The sequence below is a fragment of the Diabrotica virgifera genome, chromosome 3, assembly GCF_917563875.1.
Source record: "Diabrotica virgifera virgifera chromosome 3, PGI_DIABVI_V3a".
Classification (NCBI taxonomy): Eukaryota; Metazoa; Arthropoda; class Insecta; order Coleoptera; family Chrysomelidae; genus Diabrotica; species Diabrotica virgifera.
Window position 1 is genome coordinate 200,233,719 of NC_065445.1, and position 22,778 is coordinate 200,256,496.

At 34.5% G+C, this 22,778-nt stretch overlaps 1 protein-coding gene across 1 annotated transcript in view; it reads right to left on the bottom strand.

The window, feature by feature from the left end:
* LOC126882293 (odorant receptor 49b-like) overlaps positions 1 to 9,259 on the bottom strand; it is a 55,271-nt gene extending 46,012 nt beyond the window's left edge. Inside the window, exon 1 of the mRNA XM_050647156.1 lies at positions 8,858 to 9,259. Coding sequence (XP_050503113.1) covers positions 8,858 to 8,872 — 15 coding nt within the window. The 5' untranslated portion in view covers positions 8,873 to 9,259. The remainder of the gene's footprint in view (positions 1 to 8,857) is intronic.
* Positions 9,260 to 22,778: the final 13,519 nt, after the last annotated feature.

Here is a 22,778-nt window from a genome sequence, read left to right on the forward strand (position 1 = left end):
GTTTTTTCTGTATTAATTTCCAGACCTAGCATTTTTGTTTTTGTTTTTAACTCTGCGTATGTTTCTGTGCTACTGTTGATGTTCTACTCATAATATTAATATCATCGGCATAAGCGGCCAGTTGAACCGTTCGGTTGGTCGGTAGGTTTCCTCGTCCAGTTTGCATTTGCCTAACCGCATACTTTAGTGCCAGGTTAAACAATGTTGGGGCCAGCCCTGCTTTAGTCCCTGCGAAATTTTTAAAAAGTCTGTCCGGTGGTTTTGTATTCGTACACATGCCTGAGTTTCATTCATTGTGGCTTTAGTGAGTCTTATTAGCTTGTGTGGTTTTGCCAATTCAGCCAATATATAGTATATAGTTTGTTCCTTTTGACTGAGTTGTATGCCTGTTTGAAGTCTACAAACACGTTGTGAACATCAATATCGTGTTCCCATGATTTGCTCAAGATCGGTTTGACTGTAAATATTTGATCCAGTGTCGATCTTCCCCGTCGGAAGCCCGTCTGATACTCTCCAATAATATTTTTTGCTAGTGGTTGGAGCCGCTGGTTTATAATATACGTGAGGACTTTATATGCTGTAAATAGTAGAGAGATTCCACGGTAGTTTTTGCACTGGAGTTTGTCTCCTTTTTTATAGATCGGGCATACTATACTTTTCTTCCAGTCGTCGGGTATTTTCTCTTCTTGCCATATGTCTTTGATGAGCGCGTGGATGTGACTTGCTAGGTGGTCGCCACCTACCTTATACAGTTCTGCTGGTATTTGGTCAACTCCAGGAGCTCTATTGTTTTTCTGGGCCTTAATAGCTTCGAGAACTTCCTCTATAGTTGGAGCTTCTACGTAGTTCATACCCATTTCATCTTCCATGTCTACTTGTGTTCCAAGTAGCGTCTGAAAATAATGCTTCCAGATTTCTGTAACTTTCTGTTGGTCACTGATTATTTGCTCACTTTCATCATTACATAGACTTGTTTGAGGTTTATACCCACTTTGAGTGATCGTGTTCATGATTGCACACTGAGTGTACAGAATATGATACTATGTCAAATACATAATATTGACCTATGTATGGTCAATACTTTTGTGTGGAACGGAGGCCTGGATGTTCAACATAATGCTGATAAATAAGTTAGAAGCCTTTGAACTCTGGCTTAATAGAAGAATACTCGAACAATACCTTAAGCAACCCACACCACCAACGAAAATGTTCTAGGGAGAATAGGTACAGATTGAGGTTCCGGTAGGCGCCAAATTTCAAGGCAGATATCAGAGACTGGATCGGCCTTAGTTTAGACTTGCATTGGACAGAAACAGATTTGGCAGCGTAGTCGCTAACCTCCGTAGTCGCTAAAGCGGCCAGTACTACAAGAAGAAGAAATTTTTGATAAATTGTTAACAATTAAAAAGCTGCTTCGAACTCTAGCAGGAAACAGGTAGGTTTTCTTTATATAGGTCTAAAATAACTAAAAAAGTTGTCAGATACCCGGATTATTTAAAGTCCTGAGAAAAACCTTGTTTTCCTGGACTAAGTATATTGCTTGCCCATATTGATTATTTTTAATAAAAGTTTATATTGAAAAAATTAAAAAAAAAAAAAAAAAAAAAAATTATACAAAAAAATATGTATACAAAAAAAATGTATAAAAAAAAATTAAATATTAAAAAAAAAAAAAAAAAAAATAAACAAATAAATAAAAAAAAGTATAACAAATTATAAAAAAAAAATAAAAAAGAGAAAAAAAAATTAAAAACACAAAGAGGGTGTAAACCTCCGCGGGGTTGATCCGGGTTGAAGCCTTATCGCTGTGTAAAAAAAAAACATATATTTATTAGCATTTAGTATTAGTATTTAGTATTAGCATGTAGTTTTTTTTTGTCGATTTAATTATTTGTAAATTAATTTAAGTTGGTTAGGGCCATGAATGAGGAGTATACCTACTGGTCAATTAAATGTTTCCACTTCTACATATGTATGTATGTATGTGCGTGCATAAGTATTATATGTGCGCACATGTACCTAATGTATTATGTAATGCAATGTATTATATTTGGAATATTGTAGCAAACAGTAATTTATTATCTATCGTGGCTGAATGGATCAAGTAATCCAAAGCCAATAAGGAAGAAAAAAAAAAAAAAAAAGATTATTTTTGATAAAAGTAGTTAGAACTGTCTCATAACTCCTTCAAACGCCTATCCACATCCTAGTTTAGCATTACAGTCTTCAATAAAAATTATCATTTCTTGTTATTCAAGAAATTGAATTTTTCGTAGAAATAAAAATGAAGTATGTCGACTTCATGTCTGTGCTTTGGGTAATTATTGTCACTTTTACCCGAGTAGTCTAAAGTTACTCCGTCTTGTTGGAATATAAAATTTCTAAGTGATATTGTCTCGCCAATTCACAATTTCATCATGTTCCGAATATGTATAAGTAGTACCTCGATATACGAGCGCCCTAATATACGAGTGTTTTGAGATACGAGCCGGCGAGCGAGCGATGTTTTGCTTTGAGACGAGTGCAAAATTTGAGATACGAGGAACCGCTTTTTATTAAAATTCATGCCTCTTTTCGACTACCTACTTATAACTTGAAGGAGTTGATAAAGGGTATAATGCCAGCTAAGGGCGTTACAATAATTTCCAAGGTCCGAACCTCTCTCCATGAAAAGATGGAGAAACTAATGATGGTGTGGGTGAAGGAAGCAGCTTCAAGGAGGAACCTTAACACAAAGCATCATATGTGAGAAGGCATGAGCGATTTATGAAAGGGAGGAAGAAACAAACCTCTTTGGACAGTTTTTTTAAACGAGCTGCAGATGAAAATGAGCAAAGTGTGCCGAAAAAAGCGAAGACCACTGACGAAAATTAAGCGCTTCATATTTTTCTTATTTAAAAACACTTAACAAAAACAACTAAGGTGTTTTTTTGGGACTGGAACGGATTAATGACATTTCAGTTAATTTCAATGGGGAAAATTGCTTTGACATATGAGCAATTTGACATACGAGCAAGGTTATGGAACGAATTACCCTCGTATGTAGAGGTACCGCTGTATCTATTTGGGGACAAAAATAGAAAGAAATGGACGCACTGAAACAAAAATCGAATAACGAATTATTATAAAAGGGAAAACATAATGGACGCACTGAACTCACTACTCTGGTCAAAAACTATCTATAAACAGAAAACATACAAAGGTACAGCTAGATAGATATATTCAAAGAGGTGGCCTTTTGGCCTATTCCAGTGCGACCTTTTCAGGTCTATTGTGGTCCTCTAGTCCTAGATTATATTCTCTAGAATGACACTTTTTAAAATTAATTAATTAAACAATTTTCAATTTCTTTGAGAACATACACCTGTTTGCCGGTTTGACCAACTTTTTAAAATGTCTAATAGCTTCCAGACTAAACCTTCCATGTAGCTCTTTGCAGGTGGATTTTCTTCTCCTAATTCAAAGAACCGCACATTTGCCAGACTGTCACACTGACATAGAATGTGCTCTGCTGTTTCTTCTACCAGGTAACAGAATCTAAACAGTTCATCATCTGACAATCCCATCAGCTTCACGTGCATATTCAGCTTACAGTGCCCTGTTAACAGACCTACTATGGCTTTGACTGTGTTCCTGTCTTTGCTTAATAGGTCTGCCATAAATTTTGGAGAATGTTGTGTAATGATAGCGTGAGTTCGATTCACCTGAATTGGTACTGGTGAATTCATCCACTATTCCCAAGATTTGTGAGGTATCCACTTTCTTATAGCCGTTCTTGTTACTACATTTGTAACGCCGCAGAAGGGTTCTGGTCCAACTAAATGGTATTGCTGAGTCTTATTTGGCCATTTGATTTGTTTTTTCATTGCCCTTATCACTTTCGTGTCCTCGTGCATCGGTACCCAGGCTACCGTAACATTGTTACGGTCTCCTAGTTTATATTAGGGCACTCGCAAAATCCCATACTAGCTTAGAATTAACCTATATAGAATTGAGTGCTTAAGCGCTGCCTGCAGAATCCTTCAGCAAAGTTCTTTCCTGTCCTTCTATTTCTTTCACTCAGTAATGGATTGCCTGGAAATCTGTGACATCCTTAGATAGACACCGGGAAATGTATCCCTTGATTTGTCACTATGCCGGCTCCCACACTTTCCGATGGTTTTGAGCCATCATGTAGGAATACACCTTCCTAACAGTCTTCCCTCCCTGGTATATTAATTTTGAACTTATTGTCAAAGCTATATTTCATAGCTGTTGCATCGATAGGTTGCCCCATCACAATATCTGTTTTTAGCTACTCGATTAGCTTTCGATCTGTGCATCACTGATCTGGCTTCGCCCTGTATAGAGATATGAAGCGGTGGTAGATTCAGCAGGACTTAAAACGATGCTGTAGGAGTTGTTTTTATGATCCCCGTAATACACTGGCAAGCTAGCCTTTGTGTATTACCTAGCAGCCTTATTGATTTCACTTGCTGCGTCTTTGTCTACCACGTCACCGACCCATAGGTTGTCATTGGTCTAATAACCCTTGTGTATAATATCTATATAGTCCTTTTGAGTTTAAACCTCCAATTCTTAGATACTTAACATTCTTCTACATCTGCCCAAGGACATAGTAGCTTTCTGTGTGGTTTTCAGTACGAGTATTTCATGTAAGACTATGATCAAAATAAACAGCTATACCCATACCAGTATTTTTGAAAGCATTGCATTCTATGAAGTGTATATATTTAATAACTTTTCAGATCAAGCAGGAGATTTTTTGCACCCGCAGGTAATTTAACCCCTACTGGGGATTGAGGGTCATTTCATTGTTTTTTCAGGCTCACCAAACTTATATATTTTTTAACATTTACTACTTTATTTTCATTTTTCTGTCCACAAAAATTACATGACTTGTCCCAAAAGCAAACAAAAAATGTAAATGATATTTAATATAAGCTTTTAAGTATTTGAGACGATCGACAATTTGAAATATTTATAAGTTAATAAAATTTTTGTTAAAGAAGTAGAAGAGGAGCAGAAGAAGAACACAAGGAGAATATATGCAATTTAATCTTTAAAATGTTGGGAGAAATAAATAGATAAGAGCATGAATTACTATTTGCAAATCCAAATAAAGACTTGATTAGGCAAGGAAGGAAGATTTAAGGATTCGAAACTGGTTTCTTAACGAGTAGGTAAACAATGTTCCGATCAGTTCGTAGTTTTTATCCAAATTTAGTTGTTTTTACTTATTAGAAAAATATCAAATTTGGTGTAATAGTGTATTACATAATGTACAATTTTGGGATCGGATTGTAAGTTAGACCATCTTTTTATTATTACCTAACCAAAAAAATTGCAAACAACGGCCATAAATACCAGTACAAAGTTATTTAATATGTTTAATTACTAATGAAGCTGTTCAAGTAGCAGTGTCGTAGTCAGGTAACATACACTCAATATGCAGGAAGATCCAGGGGAATGAACTTTTGGACTCGATAATTCTCATTACTCCTCCATCAAAAACATCAAGATTATATTCTACTGCTGTGAACCAATCTAACAAAAAAATCCCAAGCAATAAACAAGCCATTTTGTTCAATTCACTTCCAAATACTAAAATTGAAGATTATTTAAATGCCATAGCTACTACAGTCGATCCTAATAAAATTCTCGCCATTTCCACGATTGTAAATGAGCGTTTTAGCATCTATTTTACTCCTGAAGAAACAGTCGCAGAATTTTTAGGGACAGATAATGGAACAATAGTAATCAATCAGGAACGTATCCAAGCTAGGAAGTTAGTCACACCAAACGAAAGACTGATAATTTCTAATGTCTGCCTAACAATACTACACAGTATTATAGAGACTGAGCTACAAAATATTGGCATTCATCAAATAACTGCAATGGATTTTGTAAGAATAGGAGCAACTAACTCTTTATTTAAGCATATCTTGAATTTCCGACGATATACTTTCATTGCTCCTAAAAGTCTACAAAAAATTCCTGAGTCTATTATAATTAATCATGCACAGATCAATTACCGAATTTATTTTTCATTTGAAAAACAATCATGCTACATTTGCAAACAACAAGGTCATTTAGCCTCTCAGTGCACAAATAATACAAACACACAAATATCTATCAAAAATTCACCGCCTACTTCTCAATCAAATTGTATCAAAAATTATCACCCCAATGTAACAGATAGTCAACAAATTATCCATTCTTCACAATCTTCACTACAATCAACTAGTTCACAATCGAAGGAAACAACCAATATTACTTCATTAGATTCAAATCCTACACAAACACCTATCCAGCCAGATAACGCTGAAATTAATAATCTCAATCAAAATCAACCTCCGTCATCCTCTGACACTCAATCGTCCAAACGGACGGTATCAGAAATAACGACTCCTTCGGTCACAGTAGACCAGAACCTATTTAGAACCTCTACGTAAATCTAAGAAACCAAAAACTGCACCTAAAGATAATAAGAATTTAGCAGAAGATCTTATTAATTGCACTAGTTCTTTCTTTCAAGATAATTCTGATAACGCATACTTAACCCAGGAAGAATTAATTAATTTCTTCGAGAATGCACACGGCTCTGTCGATCCTCGCAGCATTGCTAAAACGTACGCAGAAGATATCGAAGGACTACTCATTTTTTAAACTGAAATCCATCCAGCACTAACTCCCAAGTGTCTTAAAAGTCGCTGTACTAGTTAAAAAAAAATAGAAAACAATATTTTACCTACATCTCTACTGATCAGAGCAGCGACACCTCTGCTGACATTTAATAGAACAATCATGACAAAATTGCAAATAAATTATAATAATTCAAACTCTACGCTAAGAAAAATCAAACTAAGTGTGTTTCCGTCGAAACTCCCTACTAAGAGAAGAGACCAAGTAATCATATTTAGGCTGCGACTTGGACATACGAAGATCACCAATGATTTTATAAAAGAAGAATCCTTCTCCGATGTGTTATGTATGTGATAGTGAGCTAACAGTGTTGAAGTGAAAATAATTCTTTTAAGACTTTTAATTTTGTATGTACCTGCCATAGGACTACATAATTAACCAAATTTAAGATTAACTTTGTAATTTGATGTAAATACAGTTCAATGCTAATAACCAAAGTCAGGCAAATATGCAGGCTGAAAAGGAAGATATATGCGCATATATATGCATATTATTTGTGTCAAATATGCATGTATATACATTTATTTATGTCAAATATGCATGTATAGGCATGTATTACTTGTGTCAAATATGCATGTATGTACATAATATTTTAAGTATGAAAGTTGCTGTGGTACTATTTTATTTTTCACCAATTCTTTGAAAAGTATAAGTGGTTCGGAAGAATCTACTGGCTTCAATTCAGCAAAAATTTCTGCATAAAACATTGCAGCCTCTAATCAAGTTCTTATCCAGTAACAATAGGTTTTGGTGGAAGAGGAAGTTTCGGCAAATGTTCTTTATAAAACTGATACCTTATAGGTGCCTTAAGAAATATTTTGTTCATATTTTGTTCATAGGCAAGTTGTATGTACTAAACGTGGATAAAAAATTTTCAAATTGCTTCCTGCTCTAACCATGTAAGGTGCAGCATCTGAAAGAAAAATAAAAATTTTCGTTGGGAACAGCTAAAGGAAGAAAAAAATTGCTAAACTGTCTTGCAAAAACCTTAAAACTGTTACCTAGTGCGTTGATTTTATTCAACTGCTTGGAAGCAATTAAATGCGATTTATAAGCTTGCTCATTTTTAAGAGATCCGATTAATAAATGTGCGATGTAACGTCCAGAAGAATCAATTGTTTCATCCACACATACAAAAAAAAATAATTGTCTCCTATATCTAATTTTGTTTTACTCAGTACTGCAGAATATACCTACAGAATAGACCTCGTTTCTTTTTAAGCTTCTTTCACTTGGAATATTCCATTTGCAGTATTTTCCAAGAAACATTCGCAAATTTTCGTTTGATAATTTGGACAAAGATATATTTTAGCTTAACAATGCTTCGAACAAATCATTGTTAAATGTCACTTGCTCACTAGTTGATTGTAAGCACCTAGATATCGAATCTTGCTTTTTTTCTCCCGATTCTAATTTATTTTTTTGACCGGTATGTAAAGCAGTTTTGCAATGCTGGACTATTTGGAATTTTTTTTCGCATTGAATCTGCAAAAAAATCCTACAGTAAACTAAATAATTTTTAGATCGGGGGTTATTTAAAGCATTTTAAATTAAAAATGTATATTTTTTGGTTTTCTGATTATTTTTATGTAATTTAAAATATTTAGGTTTACTTTGTATTTACTTACTGCATGCTGAGCATAATAATTTTCCCATATCAATGAAAAATTCTGGATGCCTTGATCCACACAGAAATATCAGGTACGAAGGTATTTTAACCATGAATAAATAAATAAATAAATTCGCTTTGAAAACCTATTATATGCCCTTTATTTTTAAATATACCGGTATATGCAAAATTCAAAAGAAACTACAAAAATATGCAAATGCATATGCATATGCACTATTGCATATTTGCCTGACTCTGCTAATAACCCTTTGTGGTTAAAAAAAATACAAAAAGGAGGATTTAATATGAAGTTTTAAAATCTTAAATATTGGAATACAATAAAAAAAACTACCAAAAATGCCCACACATTGAGCAGAACTATAAAACAACTAAAAATTTAAACATGAAACCAAAAGCAAAAAAACATAATAATTATTATTTATCGCAAATACTAAATCTACAAGCTCCAAACAAGCTTCTATCATTTTAAGTGGAATCTTAAATCTATATTAACTTATCTATATAAATATCTATTATACTTACTGATTTCCTCGCCATTCCAGACAGTAGCTGAAAAAGACTGGTTGCAGTTCGACTCTTAAAATGTTGTCGTTATTACCTTTTATTATTAATAATAAATCAGTTCCTAAAGTTGCAAAGTTTCTTTGTCGCGTGCCAACATTCTTAAATAATGCAAACGTTTTCCGTGGAAGATTCACACATTACTTTTTTAGAAAGTAATTAACAGAACTAACCTCTTTCTACAAGTTTTATATTTGTTTGTAGTATAAGTTCTGTTTGTTCTTAGTTAGTAGTTCTTCAATTTTAGTTTTTATATATCCGGGATCGTTATATTTCACGAAAATAATTTATTAAGAATATATGAATACAAGCTCATCTCATACGTATTACAGACTTAGAAAGGCATTCTTTCATACCTACCATCAAATGCCGCGATGGCTCGAAGGCAGGGTAGAATGCGAAGGTTCGATTGCTTTGATAAAAGAGCCCTTGGTTTAAAAGGACAAAATAAGAAGTCTACCGGGCATTGTTGGAGGGGGCATCTTACCTATCGCCGATCTGCGACCTGCATTAAGTAAAACCACATATCAATATGACTTCACTGCCGTAAAGATAAAGATCTTAGGGGAAGAAACTACAAAGAACAGCATACTTCCCATAAGATGATTCCGAAAAACCACCATCAATGGTATTGGAACAGCTCATGAGATATTGCGGGAAAAATGACCTTTTATTAACCACCAGCTGTAATGCGCATGCGCACCAATTGATCTGGGACAGTATACACCAATGAAAGAAGTGAGTCATTACTACAGTTTGTTTTGGAACATGATTTAGTCATACTAAACGTAGGGAACAAACCAACTTTTGTTGGTAACAAAAGGAAGTAACTGTCATAACACTGGCCACAACTCTGTGTCTTATTCAGACCATCAACCTATCTGTTTTGAAATAACAAGCAATAAATAACCCCATCAACGAAAGTAAGTGAGAAAGTGAGTCAAAAGGAGCAACTGAGTAGACAAAACAAAAATCGTGGAAAAGGTATTGCGAGGAGACAAAACAGACTAAGAAATATCAAGACTCCACATATAATATTTCTCTCATAGGACCCTCAAAGAAGTAGTCCCTTGCTCTAAAAGGAGTTAGGTGAATATACTCAGAATGGTGCAGTAATCCTGAAAGAACTTTTTAGGGTGCACTTTCTTGAGTATAAAACAAAACTGATACTACTAGAAACATGGCAGCAGACTGAACTAGCAGACTGAACTGGATACTATGACTTACGGTTCTAAAGAAAACTAGCGTGTGGCAAAAGAAGTGGTGAAACAAGACAAAATCAAATAGGAAATAAACTCATTTGAGCCATATAAATCACAGGGTCCGGACAGGATTTATCCAATACTTTTTCAGAAGGGAAATGACCTGTATGAAAAATTATGTATGATGCTGCAAGATAGCTTAGGATTGGGGTACATACCAACAGTATGTAGGCTAATTTGGGTGGATTTTATACCCAAACCCGGTAAAACGGATATGAAAAAGCCAAGTACCTGAGGCTGATAGGTCTGATGTTTTTCGTACTAAAGTCTATAGAAAAACTGCTCGAATCATAGTAGCACCGAACGGGTTTATTAAGTCTTTCAAGGATGCTTTAAAACTGTAGAATGAAACTAAAATTAAAACCAATTGGTTTTTAAGTAAACCTTAAGGTTGCAATAAAACGCTTTCAGCATAGAAGGGCCCACACTGAAAGAGGTCAATAAAACCAAAAATAAAAACCTTTTTAAAACTTTGTTTTCTTAAGCAACTGGTTTTAAAGTTGATGTGAAGGTGCTTTTAAAACCATGTTAAAAGACACTTTAAGTGCAGGCAGTTTTATAGCAAACTTAAAAAGGTTTCTTAAATGGAGACTTTTAAAGACTATTTACCATATTAAATGATTCTTTAAACCTATATACTCCATATAGGCCAACAAATTTTTACATGTGTTATGGTAGGTAGATACGTATTTGTAACCATAAAATAATAAAAAGTACTTGGTTATTTCGGACTGTCAAGGTAGAAAAACACTTGTGCACCCAACTTTATTGATAATGTTAACAAAAATAGGTCTTAATAACTCACGTACCCTAAAATTTCTGACTTTTAGCGATTAAAAAAAAAATAATAAAACAATTTAAATCAGAAAAATACTAATTTGAAATAAAAATAATTTTATCTACAATTTTAATGTTTTAATGTTAAAATAAATCGAATTTATGTCTTTAAGTCGCTTATTTATAATTTTTGTGTAAGCCTTATATTGTAATCTATCATGGCTTTCAGCATCTCCAGAAAGCAATATGGCTGAAAACTATTAGTATAAGAGCTGTGAGACATTTTTGAGTAGGTATTTTAGGCAACCTGAAAATTTTTTAGGTGACTCTTCTATGGTAGCCTAATACAAAAATGCCGGTCTGGCTGGAGGGTAGCGGTTATTTTCCCCAAAAATCCCCCCCAAAGTTAAAAAAAGGGTAACAATTGTTATTACAAAAAATATCATTGATATGACTTGAAACTAAATTTAAATATTCAAATATAAAGAAAATAAACAGACCAGGCGATTTGAGGGCGATTTTAACTCTGCAAGATACTTTATGGGCGCCCCAGGATTATTTTCAGTGGGTGCATCTGAACTTCAGAAGATTTCATCTGAGTCTGTACATACTATTAACGAGTATAAAATATACAACTATACATGCATTGCTATGTACATTCCTTCCGGACAGGGAGGTGCAATTGGTATTTTGACAGGGTATTTTTTAATTTTAAAAATAAATATTCTAAAAAGACAGGTTTTTTTTGGTGAAATTATCCAATTGCCATGTGATCAAATAAATTACGCGTGCATATAAATGAAACCGCTATAGGTAAGCAGCAGTGTAAGAAAGAGCGTATACCGATAGCTGTTTGCGTCCTCTGTTGTAGCTGAGCGAGTCCGTTCGCTCGAGAAAATCACGTGACCTGGCGATATCCATGTTGTTGTGCCTCGAAACGTTAGAGTAATTATTATAGATATTATAGTTTTTTACGTAATTTTTCTTAATTAAAGGAAAATAATACGTACTATACAATAGATTTTTCAAATATGATAGAAAAAGACAAATTTATTATTATAAATATATAGGTAGAAAAGTATAAAACTATAAACTAAATTAATTCTGTGTCCGAATCTTGTACTTTTTCTTCAAACTCCTCATCTGAGCTTAAACGTTCATTCTCTTCTTCTTCGTCAGACTCCCCTCGAGACTCAGATTCCTCTTCTACATGATCTGTAAATAGTTGTAATATGTATTTAGAATTAATTAAAAATTAATCCGTGATTAATTAATTGAGTTGCTACGTATTCTCTGTCCTTTTACACACAGTCGAAGCCTAAACAATCACGGGCGCATCTGAAGAAAGACTTGCCATTGTTGAGATGTGGTGTTATCGAATAATGTAAAAAATATCATAGACACAATACGTAACAAACACGGAAACATTAAAAAAGATGAAAAACAAAAGAAATACTCAACACTATGAAGGAAAGAAAAATGAGCTAAAGTAAATATACATTCTCTTCTTCTTCGTCAGACTCCCCTCGAAACTCAGATTCTTCTACCTGATCTGTAAATAGTTGTAATATGTATTTAGAATTAATGAAAAATTAATTAGTGATTAATTGATTGAGTTGCTACGTATTCTTACTTATATAACCAATGCTTAATACTTTTATTATAATAAATAGCTTCAGAACAACATTTATTTTTAATATTAAAAAATACCCTGTCAAAATAACAATTGCACCTCCCTGTCCGGAAGGAATGTACAATTGTATATAGCTATGCATGTGACAACCAAGACACCCAAGATATCAAAATACAGAGAGGAGTCCGTCAGGGTTGCGTGCTGTCTCCACTACTTTTCAATGTCTACAGTGAAGCGGTATTTCAAGAAGCGCTCTCAAATTCAATAGAAGGTATATCTATCAATGGAGAAGTTTTGAACAACTTACGTTTTGCAGACGATACAGTAATAATAACAGATAATAACAATGATTTACAGAACGTAATGGAACGCCTTAATGAACGCTGTCATGAGTACGGACTGAAGATGAATTTAAAGAAAACTAAATGCATGATCATAACTAAATCAGCACACGTAAACATCCAATTAACTATTGAAGATACTGTGATTGAGAGTGTGGATAACTACAAATACTTAGGAACATGGATAACATCAAATGTAGACCAAACCAAAGAAATTAAGACACGTATTGAAATAGCACGTGCATCATTCATTAAACTTAAAAAGTTTCTTTGTTGTCGGGATATAAGGTTAGAACTACGCCTAAGGATGCTTCGATGTTACGTGTTCTCTACTCTTCTTTATGGCTTGGAAGCGTGGACGTTGAAACAAGTCCATTTGAATAAGTTGGCCGCCTTTGAATTTTGGTGTTACAGAAGAATCCTACGAATATCATGGATTCAAAGAATGTCGAACGTGGAAGTAACTAGAAGGATAGGAAATCAACCGGAAATAATACTAACTATCAAAAGACGAAAACTTGAGTACTTGGGACATGTGATGAGAGGGAAAAAATACTCATTATTACAACTTATTATGCAAGGCAAAATCCGAGGAAAGCGAAATGTGGGAAGACGAAGAACATCCTGGCTTAAGAACTTACGGGAATGGTTCGAATGCAGTAGTGCAGAGATATTTAGAGCGGCAGTCAACAGGGTCCGCATTGCCATAATGATTTCCAACCTTCGATAGAAGATGGAACTTAAAGAAGAAGATGCATGTATAGTTGTATATTTTATATTCGTTAATAGTATGTACAGATTAAGATGAAATCTTCTGAAGTTCAGATGCATCCCCTGAAAATAATCCTGGAGCGCCCATGCAAGTATCTTGCAGAGTTAAAATCGCCCTCAAATCGCATGGCCTCTTTATTTTTTTATATTTAAATATTTAAATTTTCTTTAAAGTCACGTCAATGATATTTTTTGTAATAACAATTTTTACCCTTTTGTTTAAATTTGGGGGGGATTTTTGGGGAAAATAACCGCTACCCTTTAGCCAGACCGGCATTTTTGTATTAGGCTATCATGGAAGAGTCACCTGAAAAATTTTCAGGTTGCCTAAAATACCTATTTAAAAATGTCTCACAGCTCTTGGACCATATTTAGTCTATCGACAGTGAATTGTTAAGATCAAATGGTTTTATTTTATACCTTTCCAAGAGCATATATCCTACATAAAAGCAAGGTTACTTGTACTTAAAACCGTTTAGTTTTAATGCTGCTGTCAATAATGCCACTGTAGTGCTGTGTGTGTTGTATTCTTTGAAAAATAAGCTTTAATGACCAGTTCGCATGGAGGAGGGGCACTTCTGAACGTGGGGTGGATTTGAACAATTCAAATTTCCAGCTTATAAGCACCACAATAAGAGTAATTTTTGTTATATGGTGTTGGCTACATCCTATACTACTAGTGTAAAGTTGCATGAGTGATTGTTGTTGTGTTTACAAACGTAACAGCGAAAGTAAGATTTTCGGCATTTAAACACATCTGTGTGCAATTTTGGTTGTAAGGATAATACAAACAAAATATTCGGAACTGGGTGGTGTTGCTGCTGTCCTGCAATTGTCAAGTGTTTTCCAAGGTATGTGTTCGATATTTAACCTCGAAATTCTAACACTTCATTTTTAACTTACATAAATTTGAAATTTGCCATTGCGGGGCACATTTGAACAACATGAATGGGGCACTTTTGAACTTTGTTCAAAGGTGCCCCATTACTGCAATCTCAATTAGGAAGAATTAAAATTAATGCTAAATGTGGATTTTTAGGAACTGAGATGGTACGTACATACAAAAGAAAACGTGCAGAAGGGCCTCCAACTGAAGATGATATTAAAAATGCCATACAAGCAGTGGAGGGTGGCATGAAACTTCGCACAGCTGCTGCAACCTATGGAATTAAACATACGACACTATTTTATAGAATAAAAAGGAAACAGGAACGAGAAAGGGCAGAACAAAATGGTGTAGTTTATAATGATCTGTCGAATTATTCAAGTTTGTATTCTACTGGTCAAGTTTTCAACAAAACCGAAGAAGACCTCTTAGTTAGTTATATATTAAAGTCTTCAAACATAAATTACAGTTTAACATACACTCAAATCAGAATTTTGGCTTACGATTATGCAAAAAGATTGAACAAACCTATGTGCATCAGTAAATGGGATGCCCATAAAATTGCTGGTATAGACTGACTGCAATGTTTTAAAAACAGGCACCAAAATTTGGCATTGAGGAAACCCGAAAACACCAGCCTTAGCCGAGCTACTAGCTTTACAAAAGAAAATGTTGAGACATTTTTTGACAATTATGAACGTGCTCTCTCAACCCACAATTTCTCACCTGACAAGATCTATAACTTGGATGAAACTGGTATCAGTACTGTCCTGCAAGCTCCAAACATTGTAACGCAAAAGGGAATCAAACAAGTTGGGCAGATAGTTTCAGCAGAGAGAGGCACCCTGATCACCATGTGTGGAATAACTAATGCTTTAGGAAATGCTGTGCCTCCGGTGTACATATTTCCAAGAGCCCGTTTTCATGATACAATGTTGAATGGAGCTCCATTGGGAAGCCTGGGTTCAGCTAATTCGCCAAGCTCTGGATGGATGACCAAGGAACTGTTTCTCAAGGTTCTTAAGCACATTAAACGTTATACACACTGTTCTTCTGAATCTCCAATCTTAATATTGATGGACAATCACGAAAGTCATTGCTCTCTTGAAGCCATATTGTTTGCACGTGAAAATGAAATAGTATTAGTTACTTTTCCACCCCACACCTCACATCGCCTTCAACCGCTAGATGTAGCAGTTCATTCGCCGTTTAAATCAAAACTTGCAGTTGCTATGAACGAATGGATGATAATGCATCCTGCTCGAGCAATTACCATACATGACTTAGCAGCTCTTACAAACACTGCATACACTTCTTCATTTGTCATGAAAAATATAGTTGAAGATTTTAGAAAAACTGGCACTTGGCCCCTAAACCGTCTTTTATTTTCGGATGACGATTTTCACTGTGCTTTTGTTACTGACCGGCCACCACCAGGAAATAATGTAAACAACTCAACACAAGCTGTTCTACCTACATCAACCCCAGTAGCACCTGAAATTGAAGTTGTTCCATCTACATCAACCTCAGTAGCACCTGAAATTGAAGTTGTTCCATCTACATCAACCCCAGTAACACCTGAAATTGTACGACCTTTCCCAAAGGCTGCCCCGAGAAAAAATATTAGAGCTCGAAAAAAGGTTAAATCCAGAGTTTTAACAGAAACACCAGAAAAAAACAAAATTGAAGAAAAAACACTAGCAAGAGAACAGAAACAACAGAGGCTGCAAGCAAATAAGATGAAAAGAAACATTTGGAAGACTACTCCTACTACTAAAAAGACTGCGGTGTTACCACAGAGTGAAACTTCGGAATCCGATGAAGACATAGTTTATGCCAGTTCAGATGAATGGGAGGACTTCACAGAAATTGCAAAATATGAACAGAATGACTATATTTTAGTGAAGTTTGTTACAAAAAAGCTGTGTAATTATTATGTGGGACAGATCACTGAAATATTTGCTTTGGATTCTGAGTTTGAAGTCAAGTTTTTGAAAAGAATTAAGGGTAAAAGGACAAATTCAACTTTTCACTTTCCAGAAACGGAGGATATTTCGATAGTCCCCATTGAAGATGTCGTTTTAAAATTACATCCTATAAACAATTCAACTTATAGCACTAGCAGAACACGATAATAACAATGTAAATTAAAATTTAATAGTTTCTTGTTTTAATGCCTATACCTAGGTAGGTATTTATTGTGTTTTTTTCAAGTTTGTATATTTTATGGTGTCCTTTCAATAATATACTGTGTTTTTTGGTTTGATTTCAAAGTATTTTTAGGTCGTTCAAATGCGGCCCTTCTTAGTTCAAAGCTACCCCCTATTAGGGGCCCCTTCGGAACATTTTTCTTATGATATGTAAAGTTAATTTTTTGTATGTTCAGATAATTTTTTGGCAAGTTTGATATGTGCTAAAATAATAGATGTGCTAAAGTTGTTTGCGATACCTAAAATAAATAACTTTTGGCTAAGTAAGTCATAATACACTTAAAAAGAAAAAACGTTCAAAAGTGCCCCCTCCTCCCCTACACTAAGCATAAAAATTAACGCACCACCTTAAAAATGGGACATTTTTAATGTCTCGTATTTCCTAAACCTGTTGTCCGATTTTAGTAATTTTTTTAGTATATTATAGCCTTATTCTTCAGGAATATCGATGTAATAATACAATTGCTAAACAGGTAAGTGTCATTGTATACCGGGTGTAACAATGATAGTGTGTTTTTTCCTCAAAGTTTGGAACCCCCTGTGGAATATTCTAGTGTATTTAATACATTGAAATTAAAATTCAACTGTAGCCTTAGGCTTTCTTAACATTTTGCTTTTTAATTAATTTGCTTATATGGGATAATAAAAAAGTTAGGTACTTTAAGAACTAGCCATGCTATTCATCAATACAGGATTTTTTCTAAATAAGTGCGACAAACTTTCAGGGGCAATTCTGCATAAAAATATAATGAACGTTTGCTTTATAAACATATGTCCACAAATGCTTCGTTTCCGAGATACGGGATGTTGAATTTTTTCTTACAAACCGACGATTTATTTATTGCTCTAAAACCGGTTAAGATATGTAAATAAAATTTGGTAGATTTTAAGAGGTAGTTATTGCGCATTTTTTGACATACAATTAAGAATTTTATCTTCACCATTGGCGTGCATAGGTACGGGTAAACACATTTTAGATACATCCCATAGGTATGCACGCCAATGGTGAATATAAAATTCTTAATTGTATGTCCAAAAATGCGCAATAACTAGGGGAAAGGTAGGTAAAGTGGAATAATTACCGATTCAAGCTTGTATCCCGGTAGAAGTATTCGTCTTAAAAGTTTGAGTTTATGGAAGAAGCCACTTACGTTATAGCCCTACGTAGTACTGTTAAGAAATTAAACTAATATATCACCACTTCGGAGAAAAACGTCAAAAGTAAAAGTGGTGTAATATTCCACTTTACCCGCCATATTGGAGGTAAAGCGGAATACAAAAACTTAAAATGAATTAATATTATTTATTCAACTAAGCATATAAACAGAGCTCAGGAACATTGAAAAACCCTCGTCTTAACTGTTTTGGTTCATTAATAATCATTTTAATGTCCTTAATGTTGTAATCTAATACATCATCTTTATTAGGCCATTTGAAATATTTTTGCGTCCTTTCCATACACTTTACAGACGCTGATTCACCTGATTTTGAAATTACTAAACCGGGAAATGTTTGTCCGTTGTACTCTACAGCTACATATATCCCTTCCTTAATATCTTCTGTTTTTATGGTAGGAATTTGAACTGGTAGGACCAACTCTGAACCGCTGTCACTATAAATGCTGATGTTTGCATCATCTTCTTCTTCGCTGTCGCTTTGAAATAGTTGCTTCGTAACTTTCTTGGTTGGATTTTTTGGGGTCGGAGCCTTCAAATTCTTTAACTCTTCAATAAAAGGGGTAGAAGTTGCTACTACAGTTTTTCCTGATCGAGCCCTTTTCTTCGTTGGATTTTCGATATTTGAAGCGACCCGTGGGATAGGTAAAATATCCGCAGGACTAACAATAGTCTTATGGAGGAGAATGTCATTTGACACTGGAGTGGACGCTGATGGCAGGTTAGATGTAGCGAGTAGAGGCCCAGGACGATCAGTTGTATCTGCAGCCACGAAAACGTTTGGATCAGGTCTCTCAAACGGCCAAATACCCGTCTTCTTAAATCCTGAGATAGCTGTTGCCATACTAGCTGCCTTCAAGTAAGCTTCTCCGAAGAGAGGACCGACATCATGAATCGTCACAACTTTCCCCGGGTGGGTTCGCAGCCAAACTCGCACTGCCTGTTCATAGAAGGTCGACATGGGATACATAAATGATACGTCCAGTGGCTGAAGTCGATGTGTGCAATGTGGTGGTAGCACCAGGATGTCTACAAAGTTTTTCTTAGCAAGCTCTAAGACTTCAATGTTTTTTATGTGGGTTGAATGGCCATCTAAAATTAGTAAAACCCTGTCCTCGGAGGTAGGCTTCGCAAATTTAATAAAATGGTGAAACCAAGCCGTAAAGATTTCGGTCTGCATCCATCCAGAAGCATGCGTGAAAATTTTGGTATTCAGAGGAACTCAAATGTCGAATGTCAAGTGATGTCTCACCCGTGGAAAAATAAGAGCAGGAGGGATGTATTCCCCTGCAGCGTTGAAGCAAATTTCTGCAGTTGTAAGCGTACCTCTTTCAGCTGATGATAAAACTCCTACTTGCTTTTTCCCCTTTTTTGAAATAATCTTTGAAGGCTTATTTGGCACGGTAGAGATTCCGATTTCGTCACAATTATAGATGCGGTTAGGTTTGTAGTTGTGTTTTTGGTATAAGTCTTCCAATAAATCAAAGAACTTTCCGACACTAACTGCGTTAAATGCTGACGCTCGCGCTGCTGACGTTTTTTCTGGAAGTCGAAGTGAAAGAACTGGGTGCCGTTTCATGAAACCAAGCAACCATACTTTACCAGCTTCTTTCTTCTCATTATTGAATCTATGTTCAATGTTATTTCGTATGGCAAACTCGTAGGTAAGATATTTTAAGTCAGAAATAGTTAGCCCAAACAGGCGTTCTTCCATTTTAAGAATATAGTCTACCAACATCCTCTCTTGATCTACCGTGAACACGCAACGGAATCGTCCAAGTTGCTTCACTAAACGTTCTTCTGGTGGTCGCTTTAATCTTCTAAAAAGAGTTGTCGATGGACTGTTATATTGTTTTGCAGAAGAATGAATTGATAAACCACCTTGACATGCAGTTAGAGCCTCAGCCATTGCCTTCTCGTCCCAACTCTGCTGCGAAGTCTTTCGTTTGTAAAAATTAGGCATGCTAAAAAAATGTTGTCACTTAATAACATTGTTAAACTTTTAGGAGGTAAAGTGGAACGTCATTCCGCTTTACCCGCATACGTTTCATTCCACTTTACCCGCATCAACATTTTTTCTGTACAAACACGATAGCTACTAACCAAACGTGCTAATAAGTTAAAGAAAGAGTATTTATGTCCACAAATAACCATTTTATACAATAGATAATAAATACGGTTAGAAAAACTTACCTGTTGCTGATAAGAAATTTCGTCTTAGTCACCAAATATTACAACTTTTTGTTAAAAAACAAAGATCTTGTTTAACTCACATGAACATATCAATGAAAGTGCGCCATATTGAAGTAAATATTGCCAAATGTCAAAAGGTATATTGTGGTAGGAGTTACAACAAAAACCGCCAATTTTGAAATTAAATTTTAAGCTTATTCCGCTTTACCCACCCATTCCACTTTACCTACCTTTCCCCTACCTCTTAAAATCTACCAAATTTCATGTTTATGTATATGTTTTATAATTTTGTTAATTAGTGTTGTTAATTCTTCCGTCGTTGCTTTTCCACGATACTTTAGTAATTCGTTTGGTATTCCATGTCTTTACTTGCAGCTTTTCTGTTGTTTTACTCTGTAAAAAGCTTTCTTTAAGTCAATCAGACACAAAACTGGTGGCCTATTATGCTCTAGTGATTTCTCAGTAATTTGCTTTATGACGAATATTGCATCTGGACACGATCTTCGAGTACGAAAACCCTGTTGTTCCTTGTTCATCTGTTAAACTTAAGGCTGATTTATGTTAGGACTTGGCGTGCACGATACGTGCTGTAGAATAGATAGCGCATGTCCCCGGCACTTCACGGTGTCGCCCCGTTCCGTTGTATGATAAACTAGCCAACGCTTATCATATCGGACGATTCTTCAACGTGTCCCGTAAGACAGCCGTGTCGTCCACATCCCCATCCTAACATTAAATCCGGCTTTATTCTGTGATTCATTATCTAGTTCTTATAGAATTTTATTGTTAGTTTTTGGGTAGTATTTAACAAATTTATGCTTCTGTAGTTTTTTGGTGTTTTATCTTCTTTTTTGAATAGTACATTTAGTCCATTCGTTATTTTATTGTTTTATAATATAGTACATTCTTTCACGGTTTTTACTGTAAATTTTAAAGAACCGCTTGGATTAACATGAATTTGGCATACGCATAGCTAACATGTTAACGAAGAAAAGTGATATTGTGCAGATGTGTGCTTTTGTCTTGGGGGTGAGTTTCACCCCCTCTCGTGGGTAAAAAAATATATGTCCGAAATAAGTCCGAAAATCGATAAACTGACTAATTCTAAGCAACTTTTGTTCTTTAGAGTTTTTTCGCCGCCAAGTCAATACTTTTCGAGTTATTTGCGAGTGAACTTGTTCGTTTTCAATAAAATAACCACGTTTTTAGACAGTTTTTCGCAAATAACTTAAACAGTAAGTATTTTGACGAAAAAATCATTTTTAACAAAAATATAGCCTGTAAAAAAGTGAAAAAAATGGTGTATATATTAGGTCTCTATACTTAGCAGAAGCAGAGTTATAGTTAATAAAAAATAGGTTCATATTCGTCAAATTACAAATCGAATATTTTAACTTGAAATAACCAAAAAATTAAGCACTTTTTGGGGAAAACTCATTAAAACTTTTTTACAAACTTTTTGTTTTACAAAAAAACATTTCTGACATCAAAAATAAACAAGTTACGCTCAAAAAAAGTTGGTCCCTTTTGTTTTGGCAAAAAAATCGGGAAGATCAACCCCTAAATAGCAACTTAAATGATATTAATCATTATCGCTTCACAAGTTACTTTAACTATGTTGTGTTTATATGATCTGTAAGTTTCATCGGTTCAAAGTGCTCAGTTTTGAAAAAATGGCTTTGAAATAAAATTTTGAAAATTTTTAATCTTGGAGAAAATGCATTTTTTCAAAATAACTTAAAAATTGTTAGAGATACCAAAAATCTGAAACAATAAAAAAAGTGGACTTGCTTTTCTGAATATTTTGTATTTTTTTGTTTTACTGTGTAAGACAAAAATTGGTTAAGATTTGGTATATCTAAATTTGAATACACTTGTGATTAGTGAATCTTTAAAGCCATTTTAACTACAACCCTCTCGAAAATAAGGACTTAAAACCAATGAAACTTACAGATCATATAAACAATACATACAGGAGTAAAGAAACTTGTCAAGTGGTAATAACGATTACGTTCATTTGAGATGCTAATTAGGGGTTGATTTTCTCGATTTTTTTACCAAAAGAAAAGGGACCAACTTTATTTTGAGCGTAACTTGGTTATTTTTGATGATAGAAATATTTTTTTATAAAACAAAAGAAAGCTTTTTTTAAAAACTTTATAAAAGTTGTAATGAGTTTTCCCCAAAAAGTGCTTCATTATTTGGTTATTTTAAATTAAAATATTCGATTTGGAATTTGACGAATATGAACCTATTTTTCATTAGCTATAACTCTGCTTCTGCTAAGTATAGAGACCTAGTGTATACACCATTTTTTTCAGTTTTTTACAAGATATATTTTTTTGACAATATTTTTTGGATCAAATACTTACTTTTTGAGTAATTTGCGAAAAACCGTCTAAAACGTGGTTATTTTGTTGAAAAATAAACATATTCACTCGCAAATAACTCGAAAAGTATTGACTTGGTAAAAAAACTCTATAGAACAAAAGTTGCTTAGAATTAGTCAGTTTATCGCTTTCCGGACTTATTTTGGACGTATATTTTTTCACCCCCAAAATGGGGTGAAACTCACCCCCAGGGCCAAAGCACACATCGGCACAATAACACTTTTTTCTTTGACCTGTTAGCTAT